The 15,278-nt window shown below is 44.5% G+C and overlaps 1 protein-coding gene across 1 annotated transcript in view; it reads left to right on the plus strand.

Annotated features, from left to right (window-relative positions):
- PUS7 (pseudouridine synthase 7) overlaps positions 1 to 15,278 on the plus strand; it is a 924,586-nt gene that overhangs the window by 304,171 nt on the left and 605,137 nt on the right. The window contains exons 10-11 of the mRNA XM_044088529.1: positions 13,832 to 13,877; positions 14,288 to 14,309. Of these exons, the coding sequence (XP_043944464.1) occupies positions 13,832 to 13,877; positions 14,288 to 14,309 (68 nt within the window). The remainder of the gene's footprint in view (positions 1 to 13,831; positions 13,878 to 14,287; positions 14,310 to 15,278) is intronic.

A 15,278-nucleotide genomic window follows, 5' to 3' on the forward strand; every position in this document is an offset into this window, starting at 1 on the left:
TCCTTTGTCCAACAGAGCCACTCGGGGCAAACCCAAGTGCTCAAAAGGCTCCAGAGGTCAATCACAGGGTTCTTACAGGTCAAAGCAATGGGATGCCTCCACCTCCAAATCTGGAGGAAACAAAGCACAACCCTACAGTAAGCAGTCTCAATGACTTTCCTCTACCATCTCCAAGCACTTATCTTTTGGCAGCCCCCTTGGGGGGGGGGGGGACTAGCACTTCATGCTCAAAATTGGCAGTTAATTACCCAGGACAAGTGGGTATTAAACATAGTATCCCAGGGGTACACATTTCATTTCCACACTTTGCTAATTCCAAATGGATCTCCAGATCTGCCACAAAACCAGTGGGAAGAGGCCCAGAAACAAGTCATGTCCCTCATTGATTTGGGGGCTATTCAACCGGTACCAGAAAAGGAAAAAGATCAAGGATTTTATTCAAGACTTTTCCTGGTACCCAGAAAAGACAATTCATGGCGTCCAATACTGGACTTATCAATTCTGAACACATTCCTGGACATTCCAAAATTCAAAATGCTGACTTTACAACAGCTACTGCCTATGCTAGGCAAGAATGCTTGGTTAGTAACTCTAGACTTAAGAGGCATACCTGCATATCCCAATAAATGAATCATGCAGAAGATACCTCCACTTCATAGCAGGTTTTTTTTGCATTGCCAATTCTCTGCACTGCCCTTTGGCTTATCTAATGTGCCCAGGGTCTTTACAAAGTGCCCGGCACCAGTAATTGCATTCTGCAGACAAAGAAACATTCAAATTTACCCTTATCTGGACGATTGCCTCATTCAAGCAGAGGACAAAGACACTCTACTTCAACATCTGGCGTTTGTAAAAAGGCTTCTAGCATGCCTAGGGTACACCATAAATGAAAAGAAATCACAACTGGTACCCTCTCAAATAATTACATTCCTGGGTGCAAGCTAGAATGCAACTGCCCAGGTGGTTTACCTCACGCCAGACAAACAAAGGCAATTGACAACATATTTCAAACTAATGGCAACAAAAACCCAGTTATCTGCAAGACAAATTCTGCAGGCTTTGGGGTTCATGGCATCCTGCATTCTACTAATTCCATATGCGAGACTGCATATGAGGAAACTTCAATAGTACCTAAAAAGTTTATGGAGTCAACATTGTCACAGCCTGGAAACAATGATTCCTCTCATTCCCTGCCTACAAGAGGAGTTTCTTTGGTGGGTAGAGATATGTCACCAAAACAAGGGACTGTCATTCACTCTACCCACTGCCACCCAAACCCTAACTACAGACGCATCAGACTATGCTTGAGGGGGCCCACCTGGCAGGTCAAATGGAGCCCAAACCAACTGCATCCGCATATCAACCAGAAAGAAATGCTAGCTGTTCAGAATGCTCTGACAGCTTTCAAGGACTTACTTCATCCAGGACAATTACTGATAAAGATGGACAACAACACAGTTATGTGGTACATAAGCAGGGGGGGTACACATTCCTACCCCCTTTGCAGACTAGCCATGGCCTTGTGGAACACAGCCTTGACTTACCGGATACATCTTCAAGCTCAATTCCTTCCAGGAAAGCAAAATACTCTGGCAGGCGACTTAAGCAGAAATCTTATGGACCCGCAAGAATGTAAACTGGATCCACAAATCTTCAGCATGTTAACACAGAAATGGTGGAGCCCAGACATAGATCTATTTGCCTCTCCCCAAAGTTATCAGTTGGACAAATTCTGCACAAGAACTCATCACAAAAGAGCATGGAAAGTGGATGCTCTCTCCTTCAGCTGAAAAAAGGAGTCTATGCCTTTCCCCCTTTGCCTCTGCTCTCCAAGGTCTTACTAAAAGTCAGACAGGAAAAACCAAAAATGATCCTGATTGCTCCGGACTGGCCTCGCCAGCACTGGTACCCGCTTCTAAGGAATATGTCACACCTTCCTCTGTGGTACTTGCCTCAAAAACCTCATCTACTGTCTCAGCAGAACTATCAAATTCTGCGCACACAGCTCCAAACTCTGAATCTTGCAGCATGGCTAATCAACTAATTATTCAAACCACATCTCTCAGTAAATCTGTGATGGATGTCATTTTGGAAGCCGGAAGGCCTAGTACTAGAAAATCGTATGCTGATAAATGGAAGAGATTTTGTTCTTGGAACCAAGCACAAGGAATAGACACAGCAAAGCCCAATATTCCTCAGATTTTAAAATACTTAACTGAGATGCTTGACAAGGGCCTATCTTTTTCTTCAATAAAAATCCATGCCTCTGCCATCTCGGCTCATTACAACACAGAGCCTCCCCTCTTTTCTCATCCACTGCTTAAACAGTATCTCAGAGGGGCCAAAAATGTAAGGCCTCCCAGGAGAGCACCAACTCCTGCATGTGACCTCAATTTTGTGCTGAAAAAATTCACCATGCCTCCTTTTGAACCAGCAGCTACTGCGGATATAAAATTTCTATCTTGGAAGACAGCTTTTCTTTTGGCAGTCACTTCAGCAAGAAGGGTTTCAGAACTACAGGCTCTCATGGCAGCGGAGCCTTTTTATTGTATTTTACCTGGACAGGGTGGCCCTCAGGACCAATCCTTCTTTTATGCCTAAGGTGGTATCCAGTGTGGCTCTTAATCAGACCATTCACCTGCCAACTTTTTTCCCAAATCCGCAGAACAAGGGGGAGTGGATTCTGCATTCATACTTAAACAGGACAAAATCTCTAAGAAAGTCCGAGCAACTACTGGTAGCATTTGCTGCAGGATCAGAGGGGGAGGCTATATCAAAGCAGACTATTTCTAAATGGATAAGCCACTGCATTTGTTTCTGCTCTTTGCACCATGGTAAACCTGTGCCCAAGGAAATCAGATCCCATTCCACCAGGGCTGCCTCTACTTCAGCAGCTTTTCTCAGAGTGGTCCCAACCAAAGACATTTTAGAAGCTGTTACTTGGAGCTCTGTTCATACGTTCACAAAGCATTATCATTTACCTCTCTTCTCTAAATCCAGGGCAGGCTTTGCCACTGCAGTCCTGCAGGGCCTTATAGCTGCTCCTAATGCTGTTTAGTTCCATCCTCCCATCCATAGCTTTGAGATTCTACCCAAATGTAATGACTGCAACAGTGAAACATGAAGAACATAGTACAGTTGTGTACACATCATAAATGTAGATGTTCGAGTGTATTCACTGTTGCAGTCCGGGTTACCCACCCGCCATCCCCCATTCTATACCTTTTCTTTCCATTACTCTACTCAAAAGCCTTTGTGGTGTATTTGCCTTTAGTTGAAGGTAAATTTTATGTTTCTAAAGTGCATTTATATATTTACAGTTTATTGATGTATATATTTTTGCTCCCCATTTGGGGGGCACCTGACATCTGGGGCAAGAAAAACTGATTAAAATGGCGTCGGTTGCATGTTTTTATACCCCTGATGACCTGACGTCATGGAAGAGGAGACCGCAACCAACGCAGGACCCAAGACTTTGTTATTCAGGCCGACTGAGAGCAACCTGCCAGCAGATTACCCAAATGTAATGACTGCAGCAGTGAATACACTCGGACATCTACATTTATGGTAAGTGTACACAACTGTACTTTTCAAGGAATGCCAAAAATATGGGTGCAAAATCCTGCCTTAGGATAAGCATAGATTGTATATAACTTGGGTTTTGATCAATAGAGTATGGATTGTTCTGTTTGTGCTACATTTGAGCCTAGGACACTTCTCACATGCAAAAGTAAGTGAATCGTAAAAGATTTGCTGCCATGTCAATCATCTCAGAAATTCAGGATGATCCAAAGGAAATAAAAGCACAGAATGGAAGATGAGGGGGTCTTCAGGACTTAACCATGCTCCTCCTAAATTTCTAGTGGTGGAGACTGTCTCCTCCTTTTAACATTCTGAATTTGACTGACTCACAAATAGAAAAGCATTCTGCTTTAGGTGTTTCTCAGGTTCAGTTTTTCCATAATTATGTATATTCATTCCAAAAAAATGTCTTGGTAATGTTTCTTCTCTATCAGAACCAGAATTGATGAAGTTTTTATCTCCCTCTAGAGTTCCATCAGCCACCTTTGTCTGGTCCTTTAACTACCTCCACAGTCTCACTGTGCTAGTGAACCTGGACTAGGAGAAAAGAATAAAGGTCTTAATAAAGGTCCAGATTGAAATGGAAGTCCTGTCACATAGGTTCAAAATTCACAAAAAAGTACTAGGCAGTCAGTCTGCAGACCATTAAAAGCCTAGGCAATAGCCCATACTTAAGTTTCCTCTAGCCTCAAGCACAGGATAGACTGGGGAGGAATCTGATGTTGTCTATCCATTTATCCAGGTTTACCATGAAGGAGATAAGGGTGCTACTCTGACATGGATACATTGGGATCTGATATTGTTAATCTCCATTCTTTTCTTACTGTTGGGGTGTTAGTTCTGTCTTTAGAACCGAGTTGGACATTATAACAAGCTCGCATCAGCCAAAAAACTCTCAAGTCAAGTCTTACCCATAGTGCCCCTCTCTGTATTACCTTAGATTTGCCATTTATGAACTAAGATGTGTTAAGCCAGGTCTCAGCTATATCCTTTAAGCTTTTCAAAATTGTCTCTCGTTAAACCTCTGGCTTTTCACACCTGGCTAACGTGTCTTTTACCTCAAGACCAAAAAGAGAAGAGGCCTCTATGGGGGAATTCAGGAAGGAAGACTTAAAGGGATCCGCAAAATCAGGCACATCCAGGAGTGACGTCTCGTGACAACGCCTGCACCTGCTGCTCTAGCTGCCCCCTAGGTAGAATGAGAAATCAGCTGCATGGAAGAGTTGGAAATGGATTCCAGGGTGGCAAGCTGTGAGGCAACTTTTTGACGTACCCCATCAGTGACTGCTCAGAAGGGTTTCTGAAAGTTCTGAGATTAGATCTCTCTGAATCCGGGTGAAGTGTGCCAGGTAGTTCAGGGACTAAATGGTGAAAGTCACTGAAGAGAACACTCACTTCCCAAGCCTGTCTATTGCCCAAGACTCCCTGTTTGGGGGATGGACAGTAGAGCTCTCTGTAGCTAGCTTTTTAGTGGCCGCCGCCACAACCATAGCATCTACTGGCAGGCCCTTGGACCAATGTGGACCATCTTCTGGGAGAGAAAGAATTTTGTCTGGTCTCCAGGGAATAGGTTCAGTGGTATCCAGATTCTTCCAGGCGCGCTGCACTATGAGCTGTACCAGGTCATCTGCATGCGGGATCACCCAGGAAGTAGAGGGCCGGGGATAGAAAACCTGCAAGAACAGACTCCTCTGAGGAACGGGTGGTGGACTTTCAGTCCCCCCGCTGCTTAAGGATCTCCAGTATGTCTTTGAAGGACACATCCTCAGGAGCCGACCATGGGGACCCTTCCCTTTCATCGTAGTCTGTATCTTCAGTGAAGGATTCTTCATAGGAATCCACATCCTTCCTATTGTATGATCTCTTGAGAGGTTTCTCCTCAGCGGGGGCATCTGAGGAGGACTCTGCTGAGTGGGTACCTTGTGGAAGGATGTCCTGAGATTCCTGTGCCCGGTATCTTTGAGTAGTGAGCTGTGTCAACTGTGGCTCAGAGGAAAGGAAGATATGGGTCTCCGGCACCGAAGGAACAAGCTGAGAGCCTGCTGAGGCAAGCGCCCTCTCCATCACCTGGAAAGCAGGTCTGCCCAAAGAGGGATGGGAGCCTGGAACAGAGAAAGAGATCCTTGGGACTGGGATCACACCCTTCTCTGACGAACCCACTCTCAGGAAAGGACAAATGAGTTTTTTGGCTGAAGCGATCTTGTTATAACAGCCAACTCTGTTCCGAGGACGGAACTCACACCCCATCACTAATGAATGAGTGAAGATCAGCAACACAGATGGAACGTTATGGTAAGAACATAACTTTTTTTTGCAGTAACACTATCCATTATTAGTGTAGCTGCATGGTAATGTATTCTATTTATTTCTGTTATGTTAAGTGAATTTCTCTTAAAAGTCTGATTACTGTGTTAATCTATTTTACCAATCTTCTCACATTTTAGGTCTTATTTAAGTTCTTTCATCTATCATAATATGTCTGTGCATCTTTCTCTGTCACTCCACGTGTCTTTATTTTTTATATTGCTAAAGGTTTAGTTGCTTCAGTCTGGAATATGAGGAACCATTTGTTCTGAAAAGGAGTATGAGGTCAAAGAGAGTCAGATCTTCGTGATTCAAAAGGCTAGATTATATATCCCCATGGAGAAGTCTGAAAGAGACTATTTACAGAGTGAAGGGTGCCTATCTGTCCTGATAACTAAGATTTTTGAGGTCCCTTATCTTTTTAATTGGGGATCTCTGATGTCTCTCAGGTTTAGTGATATATGTAGATAAATTCATGCCAAAAGGGGTGTCAGTAGCCTTGATGCTGACCTGTTTGGCACAGACTGCTAGTTGGTGTGATTGATGTCAAGATGTTGAGCCCCAACTACAGTGATGATGCCCTCAATGTTATTTAGAGTGTCCCTGTCTTCAGGGTTGATGACTCTGGCCTGAAGCTTTTGATAACAATATCATTGTCATCCTCACTGCTGAAGGGGGACTCTTCATTGAGTCCTTTGGCACCAGTGATCTCTACACCACTGGACCATTCAACACTGTGAGCATTCACGTTGATTAGAATGGAGCAGACTTCATAGCAGCATCCTTGCTGACTGTGACCAGTCTTCAGATGCTGCACAGGTATCTTCAGCTGCAGACACCTTTGAAAATGAGCCATTTGCCATCCTAGTTTCACACCAGAGGAGTAGAGGATTAGATAGTTGCCACACAGAGAGGTATGCAGTATCTGAGTTAAACCATTCTTCCTCCCCTTGAGACAGCTCAACTCCGTTATGATTGCCAGGAAAAAGCTCTGGAACATTATACACTTAAACACTCCTATTGAGTTTCCATCACCAAATATTGAGATTGATTATGTAGAGGATATCCCAGCATCACCTCCATAAAATACCACTTTTGGAGATGTCCTTCAGGTTATGAGGCAGAAACGGGCTTGGCCTGTTGACCTGATCTCCCTGTCTGAGAAATTTCTGCTGAAGGCTTTTTGTTCTTCCTGTCATCTTAGGTGTTTTTCCCAGCGGACAAAATGATGGAACTTGCACAGAGGGCTTGGCAGTAGCCTGGTATAGTAACATCTGAGCTAAAGAGCTGGAGCAGGATCCTTTGTCCACCTAAGACTGAGAGACCTGGACTTAAGACTCCACTGGCTGACTCCATAGTGGTGGTAGTGGTCCTTAGAAAGTGACACTCTGTCAAGAGTTGAAAGTGACACTCTGGCATGAGTCCTGTAGTCCATTCCACCAAACAAGGACTCCAGCTCCTTGGACTATTTGGGAAACATATTCTTTTTGTCCAGTACCTGCTCTGTCAGTATGTTCAGTCATATGACACACATGATCAGGTTCCATCACTGAGGTGGCTGAGATGCACTGTATATTGTAGAGGATGCACCTGGAGCTCTACAAAAGACATTATTATCCCATGTGACAGCTAGGTCTAAAGTTTGTAACCTGGGCAGCTGGTACATGCATAACCATTCATAGGTGCACCTGACTTAGACACTTTAACTTTGCTGAAAATTTCAAGGTGTTTTTTACAAATGTTTCCTTTGAAGTGATGAAAGTGTTTTGTTCCCAAAATGAAGGCTTCCCTCCAGAAGACAGAAGTTCTCCACTCCTCAACAGATATTTTCCTGAAATCAAGCTTGGCTCTATGGCACAGAGGGGTGGCAATATGACTGCGACCCAGGTGACCAGAGTTTCATTAGCACCTTGGCACTGGAGAAGTCTGGCAGTTTGAGGAAGAAGTGAAGGAGCATTTCCTCTTCACCTCCTTGTGGGGGTGAGTACACTAATGGGGCACACACAGTTGATGTGATTTCCCTACTTGAGACCAAGGAAACTCTCGTCTATGTTCTAGCAGGAAGAGCAGGGTTGCTTGGGAGGTAATTCCTGTTGTGGAAGTGAGGAGTTTTCTGTTTGTTCAGTCCATTATGTATTGGGATAAGGCCATTAAAGCATAAAACCTCAAACCATCCATGATGGCCGCTTCAATGGTGGCCCCAGTCAACCCTTTCCCTGGGGAAACAAATGGGCTAATTGGCAGGGAGAGAGGGTGATTGTCAACAAACAGTAGTGCTGGGAACTTCTGGTTTAAGAAGAGCCAGCAGCAAGATTTTGGACAGCTTTCTTGATGTGGAGCTTTCACAATGTTCACTGCCGTCATGGCAGAGGTGGTCAGCAGAAAGAGAAGATGTGAAGTTGTTCAGTCTCGCCGTTCATTCATCACTGATGGGTTTGGAGCCGATCCTCAGCTCCGACACGGCCGACTAGCAAGCTCAAAGTTTTCCAGTAGCTCGAGATCCTACCCCTTATCCCATGATGCACTGCTGGAATTATCTCCAATCTTATTTGCCGCGGCATGGATCCTTTGGTTTCCAGCTTGGCTTGAGACTTTATTGGGAGTTTTTCAACTTTCAGCAAGTTATATTTTCACCTTTTTATATATTTTGTTCTATTCACAGTAGCAGATATACTAGTTAGTAAATAGTACTTTTGTTCTGTGTTTTTACCCCTTTCCTCAGTATTCTATCTTGCCTTTGGCCTTTTGGCCTTAGGATTAGTGATTAGTCAGTGATCCCCTTTGGGCATATCATTTTGGATCTCTAATTACTGTTTGTAGTTATTAGTTGTTAGTGCCCCTTTTGGGCTGTGTGTATGTTTGTGTGAGTTACTTAGTTTAAAACAGCTCTTAGTTAATCAGTGTGCTTGAGCTGTGTAATGTCTGAAGATAAGGACAAGCATCCAGAGTCTGGGTTTAAAAAGTGCCCAGACTACGGACAGAAAATGTCAGCCACAGATGCCCATGTCCAGTGTGTTTACTGCTTGGGTGAGGTACATCTGCAAGAGTCTTGCAGCATATGTCATTCCTTTTCCACAAGAGTGTTAGCTGAAAGGAAGAGGAAATTGATAGGGGTATCATTAAGCACCCCTTTTCTGAGGCGTTGTCTGACCAGGATGGAGCCAGTAAATCATCCAAGTCTTCCAATGATTCTAGATCCAAGAAAGGAAAGGGGTCCGAAATTGTGGTGACTTCGGCTCCACTGCCCTAGGAGCTGACATTCTGCTCTTTTCAGTACCGGGACACTGCCTTGGAACAGGTTACCGAAAAACCTCCTTCCATATTGCTCCAATTGGCTCCATTTGTCCACTCTTCCAGGTCCTCTGTCAGCTTATCTGATCTGGATATGGACCGGCTGGTTCAGAAACTCTTGAAGGCACCAGGCCTAGTTAAATTGCTGTCGGCTCAGACACACCCTTCGGAGCCGAAGACCACTACCATTGAATTGTCTGCTCCTCCTCCGAGCCATATCGGACCTTCGGAGCCGGAGGAGGCTGACCTGATGATCATGGATCCCTTGGAGCGGACACCTGCTCCAGTGTAGTCAGCTCCATCTGCTCGGACGTTCTCGGTACCGACCGGGGACTCTAGGAGCCGACACTCTCTGGTCGGGTCCAGGGAGGATAGCCGCACCAACTTGTCGGTGCCGACTCTTCCTCTTGGGGCCTCAGCTCAGGTGAGCTCGGCTCCTACCTCGGGCTCGGAGCCCATGGCTTTGGTGTGGGAGGATATCACGGCTCCATCGGAGCCATCGACTCCATCTCATTGGAGCTGTGGTGCTTTCGATGCCATGAGGCGAGTGTTGTCTCCCAAGACTTCCTCATCTCAAGGTCTGGCCTCTTCTTCCCTTAAAGTGCCTGTGTCTGTTTCTGTTTCCACCGGTCCTCCCAAGTGTAGAGACCCAGAGCCTCAGGTAACCCCACAGGGCGCTCCCTGCTCTTTTGAGACCTCTCCAGACGTTCCCTCTGAAGAGGTTCCCAGGAAGAGATTATGCAAGAGGAGGCATTTGGACTCCCCCCAAGAGTCTATCACATTGGACACTGACCTGGATGAATCGTAAGGGTCCCCCAGATTCCCCTCTGAGGACATCTCCTTTGCGGATATTCTTGAAATCCTTAGGCAGAGGGGTGATTGGCAGTCCAAGAGCCCTACTGAGGATCTCGGTTCTCCTGAAGGCGTTTGGGTCTCAACCTTCCACTTCTTGGGTATCTCTGCCCTATGATGAACTTATGGATCTGGTCTCTCGTAGGGTGTGGGAGTCTCCAGAATCTATGGAACCTGTTCCTCGGAGGCCTAATAAGTTTATTTCAGCCCCTGTGGATAAGTCCTTTTTGACCAAGGGAGTTCCTGTTGATTCCATGGTGGTGGCGACGGCCACCAAAAAGGAAATGTCTGAGACTTTCTCATCTATCCATCCTCCTAATAGAGAATCTGGGATCATGGATAGATATGGAAAACGTATGTTCAGTTCAGCGACTTTATCACTTAGATCACTGAAATACATACCAGACTGTAGAGAGATCTCCTTAAGGAATTGGGAGATGCTCTTCAGGGTGCTGTAGCTTCGAGTGCATCTGATAAGCTTGCCACTCAACTCTCTACCCTCTATTTGATAGTCAACTCGTCCATGTGTCTCCTATCATATGCAGCTGATGGTTCGAGTAGAGCCACAGGTACAGGAATCGCTCTCCGTAGGCATGCCTGGATGCGAGACTGTTCCTTCGCGGAACCCTTCAAATGGGGTATTAGTAAAAGAAGACTTGATGGCTCATCCTTGTTTGGGCCAAAGGTGAAGGAGACTTTAACTGGGTGTGAGCAAGAAGGAAAGACTCTGTTTGCTGTCTGAGTCCATTTTTCCACCCCCACTCGACCCTTTCCCAAAGGTCAAAGGGGAGGAAAGATGTAGTTCTGGAAAGCCCAAGGAGCCTTTCAAGACATACGTGGAGAGCCCCCCCCCCTCCAGAGGCAGAGGAGGGGGTTTCAATGGAAGATGCCGCCCCCGCAGCAGAGGAGGTCCGCAACACCAGGGTGACAGAGATCACTTCTCTGGTCAGTCCTACCAGCGCTCCTGAAGGGAGACCCACCTGTCCTACTCTGGAGGCAGTCAGGGGTCACTTATCTTTGTACCCCAAAGCCTGGCTAAATATAACAAACGACAGTTTGGTACAAAGTATAATTTCCAGTGGGTATTTCATACCATTCTCCACCCAGCCTCTTTCCGTCAAAAAAATACCAAACGTTCCACCCAGTCATTTGGGACAAGCAGCAATAGAGGTACGCCGATTGCTAGAAAAAAAGAGTCATCCAGCCAGTCCCAGCAGACCAGACAGGATTTGGAACTTACTCAAGGTTCTTTTTTGTTCCAAAGAAAATGGGACTGGAGACCAATTTTGGATCTCAGCAGACTCAACCAATTTGTGAGAAAAGAGAAGAGAAGTTCTGAATGTTCACGCTATAGTCCATATTCCCCTTGTTGGGGAAGGACAATTGGATGTGCTCGATCGATCTCATGGATGCGTACTACCACATAAAGATGGCCAGACCTTCCAGAGATCACCTGCATTTCCAGCTGGGAGCCAATCATTATCAATTCCGAGCTGTGCCCTTTGGTCTCACTACAGCCCGAGAGTGTTCACAAAGTGCATGGCAGTAGTCACGGCTCACTTGAGGCGTCTAGGATTCCAGGTGTTTCCGTATCTAGACGATTGGCTCCTTACCTCCACCACCAGGCATCAACTTCTTCAAGCGAGAGAGGCTACTCTGACACACTGCGATCAGCTGTGCGTTAGTCAACTTCGAAAAGTCTGCCTTTTTGCCATCACAGCATATTGTTTTTATAGGGACAGAACTTAGACACGTCAACCACCACTCTCTGCCTTCTGCCAGACAGAATCTCTGTTCTTCGCCAACATGTCATGTCCCTAATATCAAAGAACAGAGCACCAGCAACAGAAGAAAGTTCTAGGATTGATGGCGGCAACTATTCTAGCAATCCCCTTAGCAAAGATGCATATGAGAATCCTTCAATGGCTTCTATTCATGCAATGGTCTTACCAAGAACTTCCAATAAGTCACATGATCCTGATAAATTCCTGCAAGATGGATCTTCAGTGGTGGTTGACGTTGACATCTCTTCATGTCACAGTAGGATGTCCTTTCATGCTTCCCCCTCCTGTTGCCACTGTGACCACAGACGCTTCCCTGATAGGATGGGGCTATTTCAGAAGACTGCCCAAGGCACATGGACAGATCAAGAATCATACCTGCATATCAGTGTCCTGGAGATGAGAGCAGTACTTCTAGCGTTGCAATACTTTCAGGACTCTCTTCCTCTAAGGACAATTGCAATACAGACAGAAAGCATGTCAGTGGTCTGGTATCTGAACAAACAAGGCGGGACCAAGTTTTATCCCCTTTGCTGAGAAGCCCTCATAGTATGGCAGTGGGCACTGTCATCACAGTGCTTTCTGTTGGCAATGCACATCCCGGGCAAATCCAACGTAATAGCGGACAGACTGAGCAGAGCAATCTTGTTGCCCCACGAATGGTCCCTCAAACGAGATTGAGGACAGAATCTTCCTCAAATGGGGCCAGCCTTCCTAAACCTCTTCGCCAGTCACATCAACAACAAATGCAGAAGCTATTTTGCCCTAATTCCCATGCCAGGTCACTCCCCGAGGGATGCTCTTGTCCACGATTGGCCCACGGGTCTCCTCTATGTATTTCCACCAATTCCCCTGATTTCCAAATTCTTACAGAAAGCAAAGTCGCAGTGATGGGCAATCATCCTCATAGCCCCTCATTGGCCTCGGTAGATTTGGTTCCCGTTTCTTTATCATATTCTGAAAGATCCATGGATCCTGGACCCAGTTCCGGACTTGTTGACACATCCGTCAGGGGATCTTCGCCTGTCATTGCAGACACTGAAGCTAACCGCTTGGCTGCTCCAATTCCCCGCATAGCCAGGCTCTATAATCTTTCCCATGACACTAAGATTTTGTTGGCTTCCCACAAACCTTCCACCAGAAAATTGTATCATAGTAAGTGGAAGAGATTTTCCATTTGGGCTTCTTCCCACAACATTGACTCTTATAAAGCGCCATTGTCTTCTGTCTTACAATTCTTGACAGAAATCTTCAACAAAGGAGCAGCGGCAGCTACGATACGAGTACAGTTAGCTGCTATATCTAATTTCCATCTAGGAATTGATGGTTTGAATGTTATGACTCACCAATTGTGTAAGGCTTTTCTAAAAGGTTCCTTTCACATAAGGCCTCCAGTGAAGACACCTTATTCCCCCTGGAATTTGAATTTTATGTGATCTCGTATCATTCTTCCTCCTTTTGAGCATGCATCATCTTGTGAACTAAAATTCTTGTCATGGAAAACCATCTCCTTAGTAGCCATCACTTCAGCCCGAAGAGTGTTAGAGCTCTAAGCCCTTTCCATCAAACCCCCTTACATGGTCTTCCATACTGACAGAATATCTCTCAGAACTAATCCATCATTTCTGCCCAAAGTATGTTCTGAGGTTAACATTAATCAAGTCATTGAGTTATCCATTTTCTTCCCTAATCATACCAAAAAAATGGAATATATGTTGCATAAACTTGATATTCATAGACAACTTAGATTTTATTTGGACAGAACCAAAGACATTAGGAAATCAGATCAACTCTGTGTCCTTTTCTGAGACCAGGAAAGGTAAACCAGTTGCTAAAACAACCCTAAGTGGCTGTCAGATTGCATCACCTATACGTATGCTGTGTAGTAAGGTAAAGGCTCATTCAACCAGAGCAGTTTCTACCTCGTCAGCCTTTCAAGTTAAATTGCCTTTGGATAACATCTCTGCAGCAGCCACCTGATCTAAACCTCACACTTTTTTAACTCATTACAAAGTGGATACGGCCTCCAGGGACAGGGCTTCATTTGGTTCTATGGTTCTGAAGAATGTACTTCCGTGAGCGACCCAAGATCAGGGCGCTAGGGACGCTACACATCAGTGATGAATGAACAGTGAGATTGAACAACTTCACATAAAGAAGTTATGTACTCACCATAATGTTCCATGTGAGTTGTTCCTGCTCGCCTTCATTCTCAAGTCCCTCCCTCCTTCCCCATCCTGGCTGACAATTGACCTGGAGACTGTCTTCATCCTGGTCTTTTAATGTGTATTCATACTAGGCAGAATTATTACTGTACTTTTATATGGTACGCAGCAAACAAGATCTGAGGTAATTCCAGCAGTGCATCGTGGGATAAGGGGTGGGGTCTCGAGCTACTGGAGAACTTTGAGCTTGCTAGTCGGCCGTGTCGGAGCAGAGGATCAGCTCCGAGCCCATCAGTGATGAATGAAGGCGAGATGGAACAACTCACATGCAAACGTTATGGTGAGTACATAACTTCTTATATTTTGCAATCTTGATTCTGAGAGTATCACAGTATCTGAGCCCTCACCAAGTATTTGCAAAGGTCCATAAAGTGAAAATTAAAGCTGTAGAGATTAGGTGCATTTTTATGAAATTCAGTCAGAAATTTTCTTCAATGAAGCAGTTTTCAGGGGGGGAGAGGTTTTCTCAGTGGCTATATAGGGAATTCCTTATCTCCTGAAGAAAAGATAAAAGGAATTATGAAAATCCTACCTGCATAGTACCTAACTAGATCAGAGTTATGCACGTAATGTAAGGCATATCCTGCATCTGTATTTTAGAGTGTTTTAGCCTTAGTAGCCATGTTGTTTTTTCACATTTTTTTTAAAGAACGTGTGTGTTTGTGTGTGTGTGTGTATATATATATATATATATATATATATATATATATATATGTATATGTATGTATTATGCATATAGTATGTACTGGTGTATGTATTCATGTGTGTGTGTTTTAAATGAATTTATGTGAGAAGTCCTGACTTTTCGGAAAGTCGGACAAGACGTAAGAAAAGTCTGCATTTTTGCAGGGCGGCAAGCCCCTTGCATATTTACATGTGCCACCTCTGAGATCACAGTACAGTGGGGAAAAGGGTAAATTTCCTGATCCCCCACTGTACTGCGATCTCCATACAAAAGCTCAGACATTTTGGAAAGTCAATCATAAAGTTTGACTTTCTGAAACTTCAGTCTTTAAAAGGGGACCAATATATATGTATGTATGTATGTATGTGTATTTGTGTAACGTGTATATGTTACATATATACAAGCATGTTATATATGTGTAATATATGTAATATATGCAAGTATAATTTAATGTATACGTTGTATATAATATATATATATATATGTGTGTGTATAAATTATATGTGTGTGTGTATATATATATATATATATATAACTATATATATAACTATATATATT

This window comes from Protopterus annectens, chromosome 11.part0 (genome assembly GCF_019279795.1).
Source record: "Protopterus annectens isolate FY-2018-M chromosome 11.part0, PAN1.0, whole genome shotgun sequence".
In the NCBI taxonomy this organism is placed as follows: Eukaryota; Metazoa; Chordata; order Ceratodontiformes; family Protopteridae; genus Protopterus; species Protopterus annectens.